At 44.9% G+C, this 20,219-nt stretch overlaps 1 protein-coding gene across 1 annotated transcript in view; it reads right to left on the bottom strand.

The window, feature by feature from the left end:
• The window catches only part of Cnst (consortin, connexin sorting protein), a 91,931-nt gene that overhangs the window by 34,964 nt on the left and 36,748 nt on the right, over positions 1-20,219 (bottom strand). The window contains exon 3 of the mRNA XM_052737782.1: positions 10,080-10,264. Within this exon, the coding sequence (XP_052593742.1) occupies positions 10,080-10,264 (185 nt within the window). The remainder of the gene's footprint in view (positions 1-10,079; positions 10,265-20,219) is intronic.

Raw genomic sequence — 20,219 nt, 5'->3', positions numbered from 1 at the left:
ACAGGCAAATCTCCATGAGTTCTAGGCTAGCCTGGTCTACAAAGTTGAGTTCCAGGACAGTCCCAGTGGTTACACAGAGAAATTCTGCCTCAAGAAACAACAAAAAAAAAGAGTAATAACAATAAAAAAAAAAAAGTCACATAGAGATGGGAAATATACGAGGAGGCTGGATCCTGTATTTTATTGTGTTGTTTTTTAATTTTTTGAATGCTGATAAGCAAATGACAGTTGCTGGGAGACATGAGATTGTGAAAGGGTCTCCTGAAATAAACCAGCCTAGAAACTTTAAGAATGCCTTAACTTTAAAATGGAACTCAAAAAACATTGCTTTAGGGAAGAGGTTGTGCTTTTGTTTCCATAGGAAATGGAAAGCTATGGATTCCTTCAAAATTAATAAAGATCTTGGATGCAGATGTGAGGGAGAAAGCCAGAAAAGACTACAGGCAGGGGATATGTATGCTGATCCCTCCACATGGGAACAGCTCAGACTGGATGAGACATGATAAATCTCGCTGGCTACAGAGTCCTCCTGACAGTTTGGTTATACAGTCCAAATGGACTTATAAAGTTGATAGATGTCTTTTACCTGCTCAAATATAAAACAAATCATCTTTAGCTGACTTGTACATACTGTACATTCCATATTTATGTTAATACAGATAGGTGGTATGTTACCTTTAAAAGTATACATGTTTTTAAAACAAAAGGACCAGACATGAATAAAGACAAGACAAGTAGCCCAAATGATCCAGCTTCTCAGAATGCCTGTTACAGTTTCCTCAAAGATCTACACCCAGAACAGTTTCAAAGCTGATAGCTGAGATGGCCCAGCCTCACAGACTACTCCAGCCAAGACTTCAGATAAGCTCTACACTTTCTCATCACACAGAGACTAAACAAGAAAAATCATGCAGCTAGTTCTTCCAGGACTTGACCATTATCCCAATTTTCTAGGGTTTCCCTAGAGATGCTGTCACCCCCCCAGAGAGCAGGAGGCAGTCTAGAGAACACAACGCCCACATTCCCAAGAGGTGGGATGGACAGTTTCTTGCCATTCATTAGATGTTTGTCATTGTTCAGGAGGGTTGGTTGCAAGTTGTTATTTGTAACGGTCAGAGAGGAAACTAAGCAAAGGATCTTTTTCCAAAATAAATAAATGAAATGAGGGGAGATATAGGAAAGAACTGACTTTACTTTTAACATAAAAATGATAGGATAAAAAAGTAGATTATTGAATCTACTTTTAAGCTAAAAAAAACCCCTATTAGTCTCAAATATTTCACATTGGTATGGATTTTTGTATGTTGATACAAGTTTAAGGTTATTTTTGTTATACTGCATATATGTTTCTACTCATTTAAGGTATTGTACCTATGCAACTCATCTGAAAATGTAATATATAATTAAGAAACAGGTTAGTAGTTCGTCATCTATAATAATCAAACTTGTAGTCATGTTAGGTATGTTTTCAAGGTTAAGGCTAGGTTTGTTTAGCTCAGATATATTAATAGATAATGGCCCTCAAACTTGTCAGATATCTGATGAATATGGCATTTAAAATGTTTAACAGAAAAAGCTTACTATGACGGAGATTCCCAGATCCTAACAGTGACCTAGATGTCTTCATCTGGATTATGGTAATGCTAACCACTGAGAAAGACTGCCAAATGCAGCACCTCTCACCAGGAACTGGCCCAAACTATGGACAAGGCAGAATACTGAAGAGTTGATTGCCCCACATTGGGTGCCATTCATAGGGATTCTTTTTCTGTCCCACCAGCCAGCTCCCAAATAAACAACAGAGAGACTTCTTATTAATTATAAAAGCTCAGCCAATAGCTTAATTTTCTTTCTAACTAGCTCTTATCACTAAATTAACAAATTTCTATTAATTTATGTGCTGCCCTGTGGTTCATGGCCTGTTACCTCATCTCCTACATGTCATGCTTCCTCTGCACCTGGCTGGCAACTCCGCCTTCTTCTTCCCAACATTCTCTCTGCCCCCAAAATCCTCCCTAGCTTTTGGCCATTTAGCTTTTCACTAAGCCAGTCAGAGTAATATATCTTCACACTGTGTAATGGAATGTAATGGAATATTCCACAACAATGGTGCTACCAGTAGCATGCTGAGAAGCCTTTCAGAGTTGGTTCCGGTGTGTTGGGGGCCCTGGCGTGTGGTGTGTGCATTCCTGTCATATCCAACATGGAGCTGCCAACAGCTGGGAAGCCGCTCAACGTGATCACCATGAGCTAGAAAAAGCAGGTTCCAGGGTATCACTGGGTAATGCCTAATAGAAATTGCTAGAAATAGACCTTTCATCTATGGCCTTGCAAAGAAAATTAAATAGTGCTGCACAGAGTTCTTGTCTTAGACATGAAAATACAATGCCCAGTCCTTTAACACCACTGCCTTGCCTTTTGTAATTGGCACATGGTAACTGCTCTCATGTGAGAAGTTTTGATGGGTTTCATTCATATATAATCAGATTGGGGGTGCAGAAATATAATTTTCAGTCAGTTTTTAGGTTTCTGTGGCAGCTGTTGTTGCTGTTTGAGTCAGGGTTGATATAGGGTAACTATATCCCAAGCTGACCTTGAACTCACTATGTAGACCAGGCTGGCCTCAACCTTACAGCAACTCTCCTGAGTCAACCTCTCCAGTGCTGAGACTGTAGGTGTCCACAGCCCCATCTGTGAGCTCTGGAACCACGAGGGCAACAAAACCCATGCTTCAAAGTAAATGTGTTTCTCGGCAAAAAGGGAAACTTCAACATAAATATGCAGAATATTTACTCTGTAAAAAGCCCCTCCACGTATGTTGAGCAGGACAATGAGGCAAGGCTCACTGCCCCATTTATCTACACCTGAAAAGCAGCCTGGCAGAGCAGGTTGATGGCCTTCTTGGGTGAACGACCCAGTTGTTCTAGTCCAAGTCCTGACACTTATCAGCCATGGACCTTGAATGTGTCACTTTCATCTTAAAAATGGGTCAGAAGCACCCACATCTATAAGAAACAAAGTCGAGCCTTCTACCTCAGCTTTCCTAGTGTTTGGGAGTGCACCAACACGCACTGCACTCATGATAAACTTTGAGACATTGTCTCATACTGTAGCTCAGGCTGTCCTGGAACTCATTATGCAGCTCAGGCTGACCTTGAACTTCCTGAGATCTAATTGTCTCAGCTTTGAACACCCCGCCCCCAATTCATCACTTTGTAACTCTGCTTTGTTGGGTGCTTAGGTTCCATCAGATGAAGGAATCCCAAGGAAGACTGGATGGGCTCAAACTCCCATCCAATGTCTTCTTTCCCTCTTCGCAATCCCAGGGTTCTGGACAGCCACACCTAGTGAGTGCAATCAGCAAACTGAAAAAGACTGGCATCATCCAAATGTCGGAGAGGGGTTGGCAGGAAAGACACTGAGGTTCTCTTAGGCATCACACCACAGCCCCGCCTTTGACAAGGTGACTAAGGTGTCCTCTGTAAGTCCCAGATCCCCTGCCGGACGGAGACTTCTAGCTTCATTTACTTTTGAACACACCTCCTACCAACATCTCTATTCTGAAAGTCCTTGGTGTAATTATGTTTCCTTCCAGACATTACCACTGGGATAACCCTGGGAAATGGGATAACCCTTCCTCCTCCTGAGGCATCTGAGGGAGTAGCGTCTTCCTCAAGTTCAGACCTTGGGAACACACAGGACTAGGGGCTGAGGAGCAGAGCACATGTCAGAGTTCTCGAGTTTGCCCTGAGATAAGCAAGGACAATTTCCCCAGAGCCTCACAGGGCAGCAGGGAACTCCCAGGGTATGCCTAACCCACCTCCCATCCCAGGGCACCCAGGCTTTCCAGTGACTCCATCTCCCCAAAGCACCTTTTAGTATATATGATCCTGATACCCCCAACAGAAATCTTGTACAAGGTCATTTTCATTAAACACATGAACACACAACACACACACACACACACACACACACACACACACACACACACACACACACACACAGACACACACACCCCAGAGCTGCTCTAAGGGCTGGCAGAGAAAATATTTCTAGTGTATGGCCATACCACCTTGATTCTCATCTGATCTCAGAAGCTAAGCAGGGTCCAGCCTGGTTAGTACCTAGATGGGAGAAAACACATTTCTAGCCGGGCAGTGGTGGCGCACGCCTTTAATCCCAGCACTCGGGAGGCAGAGGCAGGTGGATCTCTGTGAGTTTGAGGCCAGCCTGGACTACCAAGTGAGTTCCAGGAAAGGCGCAAAGCTACACAGAGAAACCCTGTCTTGAAAAACAAAAAACAAAAACAAAACAAAACACATTTCTAACCAAGCAATTAGTTTTTTAACCTGTATTTTATTTTTTTAAAGTTCTGTATCAATAATTTATACACATTTACTATTTTTCTTTTGTTTTAACTTGCTTTTTGAGACAGGGTCTCAAGTATCCCAGGCTGTCCTCCAATTAGCTATATACCAGAAGGTGACCTTGGGTTCTTCATTTTCCTCGACACCTCCCAGGTATTGGGATTGCAGGTGTATACCACCACCCCAGCTTACATGCACGATTTCTTGATTTCTCATTCTTCAATAAAGGATGAGTTGCTGAGTTCTTTGCTTGTGACCATCCCAACCTTTCAGACATGCATAGTCGTTTTCTCACACATTCATCTATCCCATGTTAACACACTGAGATCCTGGGTAAACATCTCATGTATACCTTACTAAAAGCCCCCTCATATAGTAAACGATTTTCTTGGCAGGAAAGAGCTTTGTTTTCTTTGGAGTTGTCCCTCGTTCACGCCATCCCTACTCCCCAGTGCTGGGGACTGAAAATGTTCAGCATACATTCTACCCCTGAGCTATATTCTCAACATAGTTATGTTAATTAACAAAACAATCCAACTGGGGGGGGCTGGATGTGGTTGTACCTCCCTTTAATCCCAGCACATACGAGGAAACACATCTCTGTGAATTTTGAGGCCAGCCTGGTGGCCTACACAGCAAGTTCTGAGTTCTGGAGTTAGATGGTGAGATCCTAATCTACAGGGAGATGGCTTGAGGGGTAAGGGGCCTGCTGTCACGATGCCCCAAGTTTAATCCCTGGAACTCACACTGAAGGAGGAAAGAAATGATTCCCACACGCTGTTTTCTCACCTCCACAGGTGCTGTGGTGTGTGGGTGGGTACAAACACACACTCAAAATAAACACAGCTAAAACTTGTCAAAGGTTTTACACAAGCTGGGTGGTGGTGGCGGCGCACGCCTCTAATCCCAGCACTCGTGAGGCAGAGGCAGGCGGATCTCTGTGAGTTCGAGGCCAGCCTGGTCTACAGAGTGAGTTCCAGGACAGGCACCAAAACTACACAGAGAAACGCTATCTCAAAACAAAACAAATGTTTTATACATTTATCTGTGCACCTCCCCCCTCGTGTGTGTGTGTGTGTGTGTGTGTGTGTGTGTGTGTGTGTGTGTGTAGTTGAGTGCACTGTCCACTTTTGAGGGTGGACTCTCTCCTTTTCCTGTGTGGGTTCCAGGCCATCAGGCTTGGTGAGCCAGCCTGATGGCTTGATTTCAATTACTTTTGAACTGACAGATGAAGATATAAACTAAACAATCGTCATCCACATTCATCCTTTCCTTTTTAATGTGCAATTTTCCTATGTATTTCTCATTTAAATAACTTCGAATACTCAGAGTCTAAAAAGATCTAAATCTCCTTTCAGTACGCCCAGGTTCAGCCGTATTCAGAAACCAAGCAGTGACAGGAGACCCTGCCCCAAGATCTGACCTGCTGGTAGCAGTACCAACTGCCCTCCTGGGGTGTGGCTGCCACCTGCAAATTTCCCTTCACCTAGACCAGCGGTAGATAGAGACAGCGGATGTCAGACAGCCTACATATCAGATGTTCACATTACGATCCATAAAAGTAGCAAAACTACAGTGAGGAAGCAGCAATGAAATAAACTTATGGTTGAGGGTCACCAAAACATGTGGAACTGTATTAAAGGGTTGCAGCGTTAGGAAGGTTGAGAACCGCGGACCAAGATGCTCCAACATTCCGGCGTGATCTCTAGTCTCCTGCATCTCCTATCTTCTGTCGCCTGGTTCATGTGTTGTGTGGCTCCTTGAGAGAGAAGAGATACCAAAGGCCCTAAAGCAGCAATATTCTCAGTTTGAGGGGCTGCTAGGAGGCCAGAGCTCTTGGTAGACACTGAGAGACTGGTAGGAATCAAGGGTTGAGAGGTAACAGGCACAGATCACAGGAAGCCATGGTAGGGGGTTTGGCTTTTACTACGAATGAGAAGAGATACCACCGGAAGACCTTGGGCAGTTAAGTGACACGCTCTAAGCTGTGTTTCATCTAAGTCACCGTAACTTCCAGGTAGAAGAGGAGAAATCTAACACTAGAGGTTTTTACAGTGAGGAAGTTCAGACGGGGTTTAACGAAGCGACACCACACCTGCATACCGCAGAGGGCCCGCCCGCGGGATGGCTCTGCAGGTCAGGGGGCTTGCTGTGCAAGCCTCACAGCCTGAGTTTGATCCCTGGGACCCATGGAGGTGAGAGGCTGTCCATGGGTTGTCCTCAGACCCCCATATGTATATGGTGGCATGTACTTCATGCTATATGCTATAATAAATTTAAAATACTTGAATGGAAAAAGTATTTGTACATGTACAAATAGTAATGTGAAAACTACAAAAATTTGTGAAAATGTTAACAACTGATGAATGGAGATGAAAAGCACAAGGTGATGTACTGGGAATTACTAAAATGACTGAAACATACTTCCACCCATCTCTGGCTGTATGTCCCTTGGGAAGTGACAGGGTATTCTGTATTCTACACAGAGGTGATGGCTGATTCCTGTGTTTCCAATGCCTCAGCATCCTTTGCAGCTACTAGGCATGGTCTTGACAAGCAGCCTCTGAACTGGTTGCATAGTACTTGTAAGGCTTTTACTGTGTACCAAACACTGTACTACATGCTCATGTTCATTAACTCAGCCCATCTACTACCAACTTTATAATGATAAAGAAGCCAAAAGCCACATAGCTCAGCAAAATGCCATTCTGCTCACTGAGCTCCCTTCCCAAGGACAAATGCAGACTGCCGAGAAGGGGAAGAACTGCAGTTAGGGGCTAGGACTCTCTGTGTTTCTGGAGAAATGCGGCAGAGTTTCTGTGAAGTAAGAACAGATAACCTTTAGGCCCAGTCAAGATTACTACTGTCTTCCTGGCTAAAATGGGCCCTTTCTTTCCCTCCTGATTTGCCCCTGACCAAGGATCACCTGCCATAGAAAAGAACTTTCTTAATTCTAATGCAACCATGGCTTATATTTTGTTTGTGTTCTGACAAATATAGCTTGCCTAGAGATCAGAGGGCAGAGCTAGCCACTAGTCAACCATAGAGGCCAGGCAGTGGTGGCATACACCTTTAATCCCAGCACTTGGGAGGAAGAAACAGGAAGATCAGGAGTTCAAGGCCACCTTGGGCTACAAGAGATTGAACCAGTCTAAAAGAGTATGAGAGCTGGGCAGTGGTGGTGCACACCTTTAGTCCCAGCACTAGGGAGGTGGAGACAAAAGGTGTCGGAGACAGGATCTCAGCCCCCTGTTCAGTCAGAGGATTGGAGGGGTGAGAGCTGGTGCTCTGCTTCTCTGATCTTTCAGTGTTCACCCTCCATATCTGACTCCAGGTTTTTATTAAGACTAATTAGGATCACACTTTTCAGAAACTCCAGGAAAAGATCTGTCTGCCTTGTTATTTCCATCTTTATCTTAAATATCTTTTCCCCAACGTTTCATTGAAATTCTGCAGTGGCATTCAAACCATAGGAAAATGAACAGCCACATACTTTTGCCCCTGATTTGGCAATGAGTGTCATTTTGTTAAATTTGTTTTCTCTCTGTGCCTTCTCCCCCAACATCTTTTCTCTCCCAATCAACAACTTCAAGAGCTTCAGGGTTCACTCCAAGTATCTCTGATACTTGTACTTCTATCACCCAGGAACAAGGACACTCTCCTATATAACCCATAACTTCATCAGCTACAGAAAAAATGATGCTTGGGGCTTGAGAGTGGGCTCAGGTATGCTCTTCCAGAGGGCCAGAGTTCACACATGACAGGCAGCTCGAAATGTTCTGCAACTCCAGCTCCAGGGGATCCAACACCTTCTTCTGGTCTCCAAGGGTATACACACACACACACACACACACACACACACGCACACGCACACGCACACGCACACGCACACGCACACGCACGCACGCACACAGAAACATACACAAAATCTTTTTAAAAAATTTAAAAAAAGATTCTTTATGACAGTGCTATTTGAATGCAGCCCATATTGAAACTTCTTCCAGGTTATTTTAAACATGGATGCATCCAATCCCATAGCAAATTTTAGTACTAGTGTTGAGGAACTCAAAGTGAGAAAATGGTAATAAGGACGATGAAGCAGCCGTGAACACTTTTTGCAAGCTCAGCCCACTGTGCAAATGCAACAAAGGCCAGAAGCCAAGGGAGGGCTGCCTTGGTGAGTGGTCCTCAATGATGGCAAGTCAGTCATGTGCTGGAGGCCAGGCAGCAGGCCGTGCTTCCTCGACAGTCACATGGCAGATAGCACAAATCTGTAAAAATGCACATCTTAGTGCCCTGGAACAAAATTATTTTCCTTAAAAAATACTCGGAGTGTTTACTGCAAAAGTTGAAACAGAAGTAGATGAAAAATTAAGGGCTAGGGGTGTAGCTCGGTGTGGCAGACTGCTTGCTCAGCCCTGGACTTGGGGATGCTGGTTCATGACTGCAATCACATCACTTGAGGGGAGGAGGCAGGAGGATCAGAAATTCAAGGCATCTTGAGCTACACAGCCAGGAGACATAAAACTCCCATCTCAAAAAAGGAGAGAAAGGAAAAGAAACAAAAACCCTTCTCTAGTCCCAAGTACCAATTATTTTCATTTTAACTAATGCAAATAAAATGCAAATTACAAATACTTGAATTTTTCCCATGTGATCTCATCGTTAGAGGGCTTCCCACCTCTCTCCATGTTCTCTACCTTTCAACACACCCCACCTCCCAATCTTCAGAAGATTCTGTTTCCAAAAGTAAAACGGCATTCTGGGTATTTGAGGTGTCGCTAAGTAGCTGAGTGCCCACAGTTATCCCCAGCATCACAAAACAATAACAGCACCCCTCCACCCCAGCTCCAAACAACAATAACAATAGCATCCCCCCCTCACCATACACACACACACAAAGGCCTTCTCACTGATAAAGGCTTCTAGCCTGCATCTCTTCCTGCCTCTTTCCTTCTTCAACTGTGATATCCCAGCCACACCTTCACAGCCCAGATGCTCTGCTGTGATAGCTCACTTTTCTTTTAAACATTTTAAAATTTTACGTATATGGGTGTTGTCTGCATGGTGTATGTCTGTACACCACTGTGTAGCTGATGCCTGCAGGGGCCAGAAGAGGGTGTCGAGATTCCCCGGAACTGGAGTTTCAGACAGTTGTGAACTGCCCTGTGGATGCTGGGAACTGAACTAAGTCCTCTGGGAGAGCAGCCAGTGCTTTTCACTGCTCCAGCACCTACTCACCCTGAACCACCCACCTCAAGAGCTGCCTTCTTTTCTCTGTTGCTGACTGGGCAGAGTTAACTGCTGAGCCTTAGACTTTTCCACTCTGACAGCACAAATTCCCACACTTGTATCGACACACTTATTTCTCGCATTTCACCACGGCTCTCTTTAGAACATGCCTTAGGAGTCTTTGTTCCTTCAGTGGCTAGCAGGCCTCTTGGCATCCAGTTGGAGCTTACCAAACTCTTGCCATATTGATTCTTCTTTATGCTTGGCTGAATCACTGAATAAAGGCGTTGGCTACTGTCCAAATGACAGATCATGCAGGGCGCAGTGAGTCTACTCGCCAGAATAGGCCAGATTTTCTACCAGCCATGCATTTAGGGTCAACAGTGGGTGGGAGAGATCAATCATGGAGAACCGGATTTTAGATGACTCCAAAACACTGGCAGCAGCCAGTGAGGCTGAGAGCAAAGGGTGTGGTCTTACCTGATGGAGGAAGAGGGGGAGTGCTCTTGAGTCCATCTGCTCCACCTCCCCTCGGAGCAGCGAGAAGAGCGGCTGCAGTGCTGGTGCTGGAGCTTTTGGGGGGTCATTTGCATTCACTCCGGCAGCCTCTTCCCCAACAGCCTGCAACTCTGCAGTCAGTGTCTGCACTAAAGGTCTGGCATCTCCTACAGAACACGAGGAAATGACTACATCAGGCTAGACCCGTCATGGAGGAATGCTTTTAAACGACCACTCCCATTGATGATAAAACCCAGAAGTCACAAATTACTGTCCTCCTTCAGTTGGCGATTTCTGCACAACTATAACTGAGTATCAGTAATAAGGGGCTGAGGAGGCAGGTTAGGGTCACCTTTGCTGTGATGAAACACCATGACCAAAAGCAAGCTGAGGAGGAAAGGGTTTATTTGGCTTATGCTTCCACATTGCTGCTCGTCATAGAAGAAAATCAGGACATGAACTCAAACAGGGCAGGAATCTGGAGGCAGGAGCCGATGCAGAGGCCATGGAGGGGTGCTGCTTACTGGCTTGCTCTTCATGGCTTGCCCAGCCTGCTTTCTTATAGAACCCAGGGCCACCAGCCCATGGATGGCACCACCCACAATGGGCTGGACACTCCCACATCAATCACTAATTTAGAAAAGGTCCCACAGTCTTGCCTATGGCCTGACCTTATGGAGGCATTTTCTCAATTGGGGCTCCCTCTCTCTGATGACTCCAGCTTGTATCAAGTTGGCATAAAACTAACCCGCACAGAAACCCAGTCTCAAATCCCTCTCTCTCCCTATCTATAATATAAACTAAAGTGGACAGCACCTGACATAGAGACATAGAGGAGCGACCTCCACAATACACACACAAAATAAACAATAACTTTTTTTAAAAAAAATATATATATATGAGGCAGTGGGTGTTACTTTATGGTGTAAGGCCTAGGACTCCATTCCTTGCACAGCAAAAAAAAAAAAAAAAAAAAAAGGAAGAGGAGGAGGAGGAGGAATACAAAGGCCATTGTTGTGAACAAGTGTGAAGAATTGTTTTAAACACCTGAAAGTAAGGCTGTCCCTCCCCAACCCTAAGAGAAGTGTTTCTCCAGTTTTCTGACATAAAACTGGTTAGGTTTTCAGGCAGGGAAATAAACTCTTGCAGGGAGAGTTCCATAGTATTTCCAGAGTGAGTTTTTGTTTTTAGTTCTGCCAAAAGTTTACAACAGAGTTCTACCATGGCTTATATAATCACGCTACTGAATAAGGACATACTTTATCTTAGGGACATATAAAGTAGACATTGATATTCCAACTATGTGGAGTTATATTTAAAATATGGCCTTACTGGTTTCATGCCATTAACAGGACAGAGAATTTCTATTAGAAAACTATTGGCCAGGTGTGATGGCTATGCCTTTAATACCAGCAGAGGAGGAGGCAGAGGCAGGGGGATCTCTGTGAGTTCCAGGACAGCCAGGATTATTACACAGAAAAACCCTGTCTCAAAAAACCAAAAAAGAAGGAAGGAAGGGAGAGAGGGAGGAAGGGAGAGACAGAGAGACAGAGAGAGAGAAAGAAAAGAGAAAAAAGAAAGAAAGAAAGAAGGAAAGAAGGAAGGAAAGAAAGAAAGAAGGAAAGAAAGAAAGAAAAACTATCTGTTGTCTAAGTGCCAAAGAATCAGAGAATGGACGCTCTGGAAGCCACACAGCCTACTCCCGACACTTCTTTCCTGTTCTTCTGCCTACTCACTTAGATTGCCTAGCTTTGTCTTGATATCGCTGCAGCACAGGGGAGATAGCATCTACCTGCTAAGGTCACGTGAGCAATAATGAGACCGTAGAGACGGCTGGACAAAGCGAGGTGTGCTCCCCACTCGCACTGATATTTAAAAGATCGTTAAGACAGGTTTACCTCTGAGACAGGCTCTTTGGAGGCAAAGGCTAATAAAGGTTAATAGAACACCCCAAATGTTGCAGTGAGTAACAGAAATGGTCACAACTATGCATGGCAGTCAGACATGGTGGCCCTCTCCAGTGGCCTCAGCATTCTGAGGAAGCAGGAGGAACAGTTCATGGTCATCCTTCGCTACACAGGAAATTTAAAGCCAGCCTGGGCTACAGGAGAGACTGTTCCCCAAAAAACAAAATACAAGAATCACAAACAAAAACAAACACATAAAGAGCCATGAAAGAGAGTTAGACACTTAGTTCCGCGTTCACCAACACCGTTAGTTTGAACACAAATGGACTCCCCACAGAGTAACGTGCAGCTGCCTTTCAGCTTGGCTTCTTTTGCTTAGCCAGGACTCAAGTTTCCTCATGTCCTCCCCTGGCTTCAGATCTCATTTCTTCTCATGGGCTTGTTTAGCAGGGAAACAATTAAGCAGAGAAACACTGGCATAATCGGAGACTCACAGGCTACCTGATGTGAGTCTGCACCACTCCACTGCACTAGTGACTGTATAACAGTCCTCAGGCTTCCACACTGTAAACGGAAGCTCACGGTTCTCCATGTGTCTTCCTCGGTAATTTTGATATTGTTACTATTTATTTATTTATTTATTTATTTATTTATTTATTGGTTTTTCGAGACAGGGTTTCTCTGTGTAGCTTTGCGCCTTTCCTGGAACTCACTTGGTAGCCCAGGCTGGCCTCGAACTCACAGAGATCCGCCTGGCTCTGCCTCGCGAGTGCTGGGATTAAAGGCGTGCGCCATCACCGCCTGGCGATATTGTTACTTTTAATGATGCCCCCTGAGTCTTATAAATGTTTTGCTTTGAGATTAATTATGCTTCGTGAATTATCACTAAATTTCTTTGTGGTACATATAAAGTTCTCTGGTAAAAACACATTTATAGTTAAGCAAGAAAATCAAAACACGACTGCCACATGTAATTTCCCCTTCACTGTAAAGTCTCATCAATATAAATAAAGCTCTCTGTTGCTGTGCATGAATCCAGATGGTTGGAGAGAAACAAGAAACTCTATTTACCTTCCTTTGCAAAGCCACGTGAGTTATAATTAAAATACCCACCAAGCAACTTGGTGATGCTATTTATACGTTTTGCAGATAACAAGCAGATTCATAAGCTCTAATTTAACTTAACACCTGTCAACTTTATTAAGCTCCAAGATAGAGACCACAGTTCAACATTTGTCTGTTAACGTTTTATTTAGCTTTTGCACTTGATTCTAGCAAAAGTCTGAGAAACTATTTTAGTTGATTTAAAAAAAATTATTTGTAACAACTTTGGGGCAGAGATTGTCAGCTTATCTTGACTGAGATACGTTTAGGTTCTGTGTCCTTGGCATGTAACTGATCCATTCAGCTTAGAGCCTCAGCTGCCAAGTCGTCAAGAGGCACCCTGCAGAACCCTGGGATATCCTTTAACAGCTTTTGTCTTGAAATGCTAGGATTGCACTCTGGTACGCATGCCCCTCCAGTAATCTGCCATCTGTGAACACAGCTGAGAAGCCACTGTTTGGCTCCAGGCTGGGGGAATAGTGTGACAGGATCATGTAATGGCAAAAACCGTGAGTATGAAACATTATCACAGAAGAGACCCAAAGGATGCTGTCTAGAAGCTAGCAATGATAAGGTAAATGTAGTGGTGAAGGAAGCCCTAGAATTAGGGTTTCAGAGCAAAATGGCAGAAGAGGCAGCCCCACTCTCCCATGTCCCTTTTATCTAACCTGTCCTTGTTACCTGAAGGACTGTTTTATGTTATCTAATTAGGAACCCCTCCAGAGCAGGAAAGTGGCAGGCATTGCTGAAAAACATGGTCAGGTGATCAGAACCCAAATGACAACTGGTTGAGTAACAAAATGACATCTGAAGCCAGAGAGGAAAAGCCAGGAAGAAAGTTACCCTCCAGAAACCAGGGCATTTGAGAGTGCTGTGTAACTGGCAAAGAACAAAGCCGCCACCCCCCCCCCACCCCCCCCCACCCCCCCCCACCCCCCCCCCCCCCCCCCCCCCCCCCCCCCCCCCCCCCCCCCCCCCCCCCCCCCCCCCCGTCATTGGGAAAGATAAACGCTTGGGGAAAGCCTGAGGAGGCCTGGGCTTTCGCCTGGATGAACCTAAGCTCTGCATGGAGCAGGGAGTGAAACCACAAACAGCTTTTGGTTCTGAGAGCTAGAGCCAAGCTGTAAAGCTCGGAAGAGGAACCCCAGCTAACCCAATCACCAAGTGCCACCCTCTGCTTCCCAGAATCACTACCATCATGGGCTCACTATGCCCAGTATTCCATAACAGAAGTCTCCAAGTGTACAAAGAAACAGCGTAGAATGGCCTGTGTAAGGAAAGACATCAGGGACAGAAAACATCCCCGAGGAAGACTAAACGTCAGACCTACCAAAGAATGGAAGCTAACAGTCTCAAAAATGCTCAAAGATTTAAGACAGCCACGAACAAAGCATGAGGGAAAACAAGGAAGAACTCAAGGGAGACTCAAAGAGACAGACGAGACAGTGGAATTAGCGTCTATGCACACAGACATTCTGTGGGGTGACTGGAGTTTAGAAATAGGCTGGAGTGAAGACTATGTATATTAAGGATATAATTACTGCCACTGAATGAACAGAACATTCTGGGCAATGAGTGGTTAGTGGGGCAAATCTATGTTTACAGCAATAAAAATAGTTAAAAAAAAAAAAAAGTACTTCCAGTTCTATGATTTTGCTATGATTCTCTGAGCCACTGTGGAACTTATTCACACTACTGCACTCAAAAATGCTGTGTCCCTCTCCATCTTGGCCAGAATCTTGCAGACAGAGCAGGTGGAAACAAACATGAGGTCTAACTTCTAACAGACAGGAGACACTCTCCATTGAAATATTGTAGTCATTGTCTAAACACACCGCAGTAATCTCAGCACGAGGGTTTGTATTATGAGGAAGATAAATCTGAAACAGTTTTCGGGCCTGACCTGGGGTCAAAGGGATGTATTATGTAATTACAGCATAATTACTACTTGCTCCATGGCTGGGTCTCCTCCCATGTCCTCAGGCCACAGCCTCTGTCTTCAGAGGGAGTCAGGCACAAGCCGGGCTGTGGTGAAGGAAGAGGTTGGGCTGGGGTCATGCTATCCTATTAACACGGTAATAAAGTAATTAACGACAAAGAATAAAGAAGATAACACATGTGATATTCCTAGGCACTGGGACTATCACCAGGCTGTACCTTAGGTACTTTGCTATTGTTTGTTTTGAAACAGGATCTTGCCATGCAGCCATGGCTGGTCTAGGACTCACTATGTATTCGAGGAAGGCCTCACACTCCTGAGTGATCCTCTTGCCTGCTTCTCCTAAGTGCTGGGATCACAGACATGAACCACCATGCCAGCTTTAGGTGGCAATTTAAACATGACTGTTAACACTAGGGCTGTTTTGAAGGACACACCTCTCATCTGCTAAACTCTCTGCTTATAAACCGCCGTCCCAACAGACTCCGACAGCTACACATACACCTCTAAAAGATTCCTCTCATTCTCGGCAGGAGGATGTCACAAAGGGCACTTTTCTTGAGCAAAAGTTGCAAGCCTTTTTATGGCTTGTTTGCTTGGTTGAGCACTTATAGAGGGTGGGCTCTAATTAAAATCTTCCCTAAGTCAAACTGAGCCGCAGCCTAGATCTGCCTTCAGCTACACTTACCTTGAACTTGAAGATCTTAGTTATTCTTTCCTTTCAAATACAGGGCTCATTACATCAGACACATTATCCTAAACTCAGTGGTTAGTGGATCTGAGGAAGCATTTCACAAAATGAACGTCCAGTGAGCACTCATGGGCCAGTCTCGAAGCCACAGCAGGTGACCCCACACAGCAGCTGTGCCCATTCCACCCAGGGCTCCCCACTCTGCCCTGCAGTTCTGTCACTCCCTGGAGCTTGCTGCAGGCTGTTTCCAGTTCGTACTCACTGCACAATTAACACACACATACTGCCGGAATTAGAGTCGGAATTATGGAGAACGTGCCAATTAGCACCAATGTGGGGAATCACTAATTTCCCTCTTAGACGTTTGATTAGCTCTTCTACACTCCAACAGGTCTTATTAAAAACTAAAAATATGCATGGGGTTTGCCCAAGCATGCAACTAGTTATGCAAATTCCTAAACCTTAAATTAATAAGTTCTTAAACTTCTTGTCCACAAACAAACAATTCAGGTGCCAAAATTTCATGTGAAATTAATACAGAGCTTTTCAACTCTGGCACTGACTTGGAGGATATCAAAACGGCTAAGTTCCACCTTGTTAACAAGTTCATCCCAAGAAAACCAAATTCACCAGCTATCAAGGAAAAAATGTTTTGAGGTTCTCTAGGATAAAGGTGAACAATTCTTAAATTTTAATGACCTTATACAGAAGTATATAATCAGGAGAGGAAGTAAGTAAAGGCACTCATGAGCAAGCCTGGAGACCTGAGTTCAATCCCCAGACCCCACATAAAGGTGGAAGGAGAACTGTTGCTACAAAGTCCCCGGACCTCCACGTGTGCACCGTCTGCACCTGACCTCCACGTGTGCACTGTCCGCACCTGACCTCCACGTGTGCACTGTCTGTCCGCACCTGACCTCCACGTGTGCACTGTCCGCACCTGACCTCCACGTGTGCACCGTCTGCCCGTCTGCACCTGACCTCCACGTGTGCACCGTCCGCACCTGACCTCCACATGTACACCGTCTGCCCTTGTAATAAGTGAATCTTCCTAGATGAGTAGTTCTTTGTGGAAGGGAGAGAGACTAATTCCCATAGGAAAGGAACTGAGAATTTTCTAGAAATGATTCTCCATTCTGGTCTATAATTCTCTGAAAACCCCTGACAATGGATTCTCTTTGGAATAACAAAATCAAATGAGAAAGGAAAATTCAGAAAGTCGGGAGTTAAGTCTGAAGAACATCCAAGCACATGTACAGCAGTGTTACACTGAACTGTCCTCTAGCAGGAATCCTCACACTGTGGAGCTGTGGACTATATCCTGTTTCCTCACACCACTAACCCCCACTAACCCCCCACACTACCTCCATATTCTTTTCAAAAACAGCTTTACTGAGATGTAATTTACATGGCTTACAATTCACCTCTTCACGTATAGATTCAACAGCGTCACTATCTAGCTAGTGTTACGTACTATGCAGAGCCCATATTTGTGGCTTCTCTCATTAAGCATAATTAATGCTTTCAAGATTCATCCTGTGGCTTGTATCAGTACTTCATTTCTTATTGCCAAGTAATATTCTGTTGTATGTGTGTACTTTGATTGGTGTGGCTCTTTCCAGTGTTCACTTGTGTTCTTTCTTTCTTTTCTTTTTTTTTTCTTTAATTAGAGTTAAGTCTACAGAATAACCATTTTAAAAAACAACAGAGACAAGGATAATCAAACACAGTTTGGACCTATGGTTGATACCTAGAAGCAGTTATCTTAAACAAATGAAAATAAGACTACCTCTCTGTAGGGATCATGATCCAATAAAAACTTGGCATAAAGAAAGAGAAAAACGCAAGTAGACTGCTTAGAACACAGGTAATGCTGCACATTTTAACTAAAGTTAGCTAAAGCACTGAAGGACTGAGAAGAGAACAGACACCGTGGTCCATGCCTATAATCAATCCCAGTAGCTGGGAAGGGGAGTCAGGAGGACTCCCAGGAGTATGAGGCCAATCTGAGACACAGGATAGTCTGGGATACTGTCTCAAGAAAAACCAAACAGGAGCTGGGCAGTGGTGGTGCATGCTTTTAATCCCAGCACTTGGGAGGCAAAGGCAGGTCGATCTCTGTGAATTTGAGGCCAGCCTGGTCTACAGAGTGAGTTCTAGGACAGCCAGAGCTACACAGAGAAACCTGGTTTCGAAAAACCAAAAACCAACCAAACAACAACAAAAATAAGAAGGCAAGATAGTTCAGCAGGCAAAGGCACTTGCAGTCAAACGTGACAGCCCCTCCTCTGATCCTTCCCCCCCACCCCAAGTAAATAAAGAAATGCAAGAAAAAACCAACCAAACAACAGAGAAGCCAAAGCTACAAATACCCTGGGTGGACGGACCTTTTCATTAAGCTGGCAATAACTGAATTCTCTAAAATCAGTAACTAAATATTCTTAAATACAGCCCCTAAAATACCCCCTTATCTTTAAGTGTTTGTCTATATCCGTCTGTGCTTACATATAACTGCAAAAATATATGAATTTGGAGGTATAATTTTCCTCATCTTCATCATGTATCCCTTTACTTAAATAAATATCAATTTACCGGGACTGAATGTAGTTTGGGGACAGAATCTGGAAAGCCGCAGACAACTCTGGCACTGTATTTTTTTTCAGGAGGGGGACTGTTTTCGAGACAGGGTTTCTCTGTGTCACAGCTCTGGCTGTCCTTAGAACTCCCTCCGTAGACCAGGCTGGCCTTGAACTCTCAGAGATCCGCCTGCTTCTGCCTCCTGAGTGCTGGGATTAAAGGTGTGCACCACACTACCCAGCTTCAGACTCTGTATTTTCAAAGCATGCCTGAAATCACGACCCAGTGACTAGAGAAGGGGCACATCTCAGATCCCCCTCGGTGGAGATTGCCAGCATCCCTCACACAGACCCTGCCGAAGTCCTCACCCATTTCCCTCACTTCTACTCTTCACCGGCCCAGCTCGTTGGGCACATTCGCTGTGGCTCCCATTGTGTTCCTGCCTTGCTCAAGCTTGTTGGGAAGGTCCAACCTGGTTATTAGAATATTTATAATCTGGGCCTTGCTAATCTCCCAAATCTTGGGTACCCTACTCTGCTAATTCCTTTCCTCTCACTGTCCTCAGCCAAAGAAGATGGAGACCGGCCAAAACACAAGATACCCTTTCCTTGTGCTCTGGGCTACTCTGACATCCTTCATCTTCATCCTCTCCTTCCCTCTTGACCTGCACTTGTCCTAGCTCAGCCTAGACATCAGCTCCTCCTGCAAGCTTTCACAGCTCTCCCTGGACATTGCACTCCACTGCTACGGGCCTGCTTGACCCTGTCAGGACTTCCTCCTCTACTAGACTGCCCCTGCTGTTACTTAGTTCCCTCCTCACCTGAACACAGGAAACGGAAAGGCAGGTTCACCAGCAGTTGAAGAGCGCATGGTATACAAAACTCCATAAACACCTGCTGACTGAGCGAGCAGTCCTGTATGGTTCTATAAACTAGTGTAATGACGATGTTTATAATGTATAAGACTTGGTTGTTATGTAAAGTATTATCATGGTGCCTTAGTTAAAACACTTTCAGGGTTTGCAGAATAAAGGCTCCCAAAAATGATTATGTCCCAATTCCATGAATCTGCACATTCCCTCATGTTACGAAGAGAACTGCAGCAGCAGATGGATGTAAGGCTGCTCACCAGGTGTCTTTGAACGGGGAGGTTACTCTGGATCACCTTGTGGGACCTGTGTGATCACGGGGGGCAGCAGAGTCAGAGCAGCGTGTGCAGGACCCCACAAGCCATTGCTGGATGGAAAGGCAGAGAAACCGACTCCTCCTTAGAAGCTAAGGAGGAACGGGGTTGGCTGGCAGCCTCCCTCTAGTCCAGAGAGCAAGGGCAGACTCCCGACCTACAGAACTGTATGACAGACAGCGTGTGCTGTTCTCAGCCTCTAAAGTTGGGGACATTGGTTAGGGGACTAGGGGGACTCTTTCTTTCTTTTTTAATGAGTATGTTTGGGGCTGGAGTCAAGGCTGATGGATAAAGCGGCTGTCACACAAGCATGAGGACCAGAGTTTAGAACCCCAGCATCCACATGTGACTCATGATTTGGAGGCCAGTTAGGGAAGTTCTTCTAGGCTCAAAGTCAGGTAAGATGCAACTGGAAGCCCATGTCTTATGGCATCACCAGTTGTTTTTTCAGACATCAGTAATGTGCCAGTGTGCACCTCTACCTAACACTAAACATAGGTTCAATTCTCAGTCCTACCATGAAAAGAAAGAAAAACCCCAGGACGTAAGAGAAGCCCAGACAAAAGAGCTAGGCAGCTAAGGCAGACTCACAGAGTTAGTTCTTAGTTCTGAACTCTCTAAGCCATGTCCCCCAAAAGAACATTCTGTGACACAGCAATCACAAGCACTCAAGAGCTCTTGTCTTCTGCCTGCCTGATGCACAGGACTGTTGTCCCGAGAAC

This window comes from Peromyscus californicus, unplaced genomic scaffold (genome assembly GCF_007827085.1).
Source record: "Peromyscus californicus insignis strain IS unplaced genomic scaffold, ASM782708v3 Scaffold_14__1_contigs__length_90479793_seg_2, whole genome shotgun sequence".
In the NCBI taxonomy this organism is placed as follows: domain Eukaryota; kingdom Metazoa; phylum Chordata; class Mammalia; order Rodentia; family Cricetidae; genus Peromyscus; species Peromyscus californicus.
Note: the sequence above shows the minus strand (reverse complement) of the source record. Positions and strands in the feature narration are given on the sequence as shown.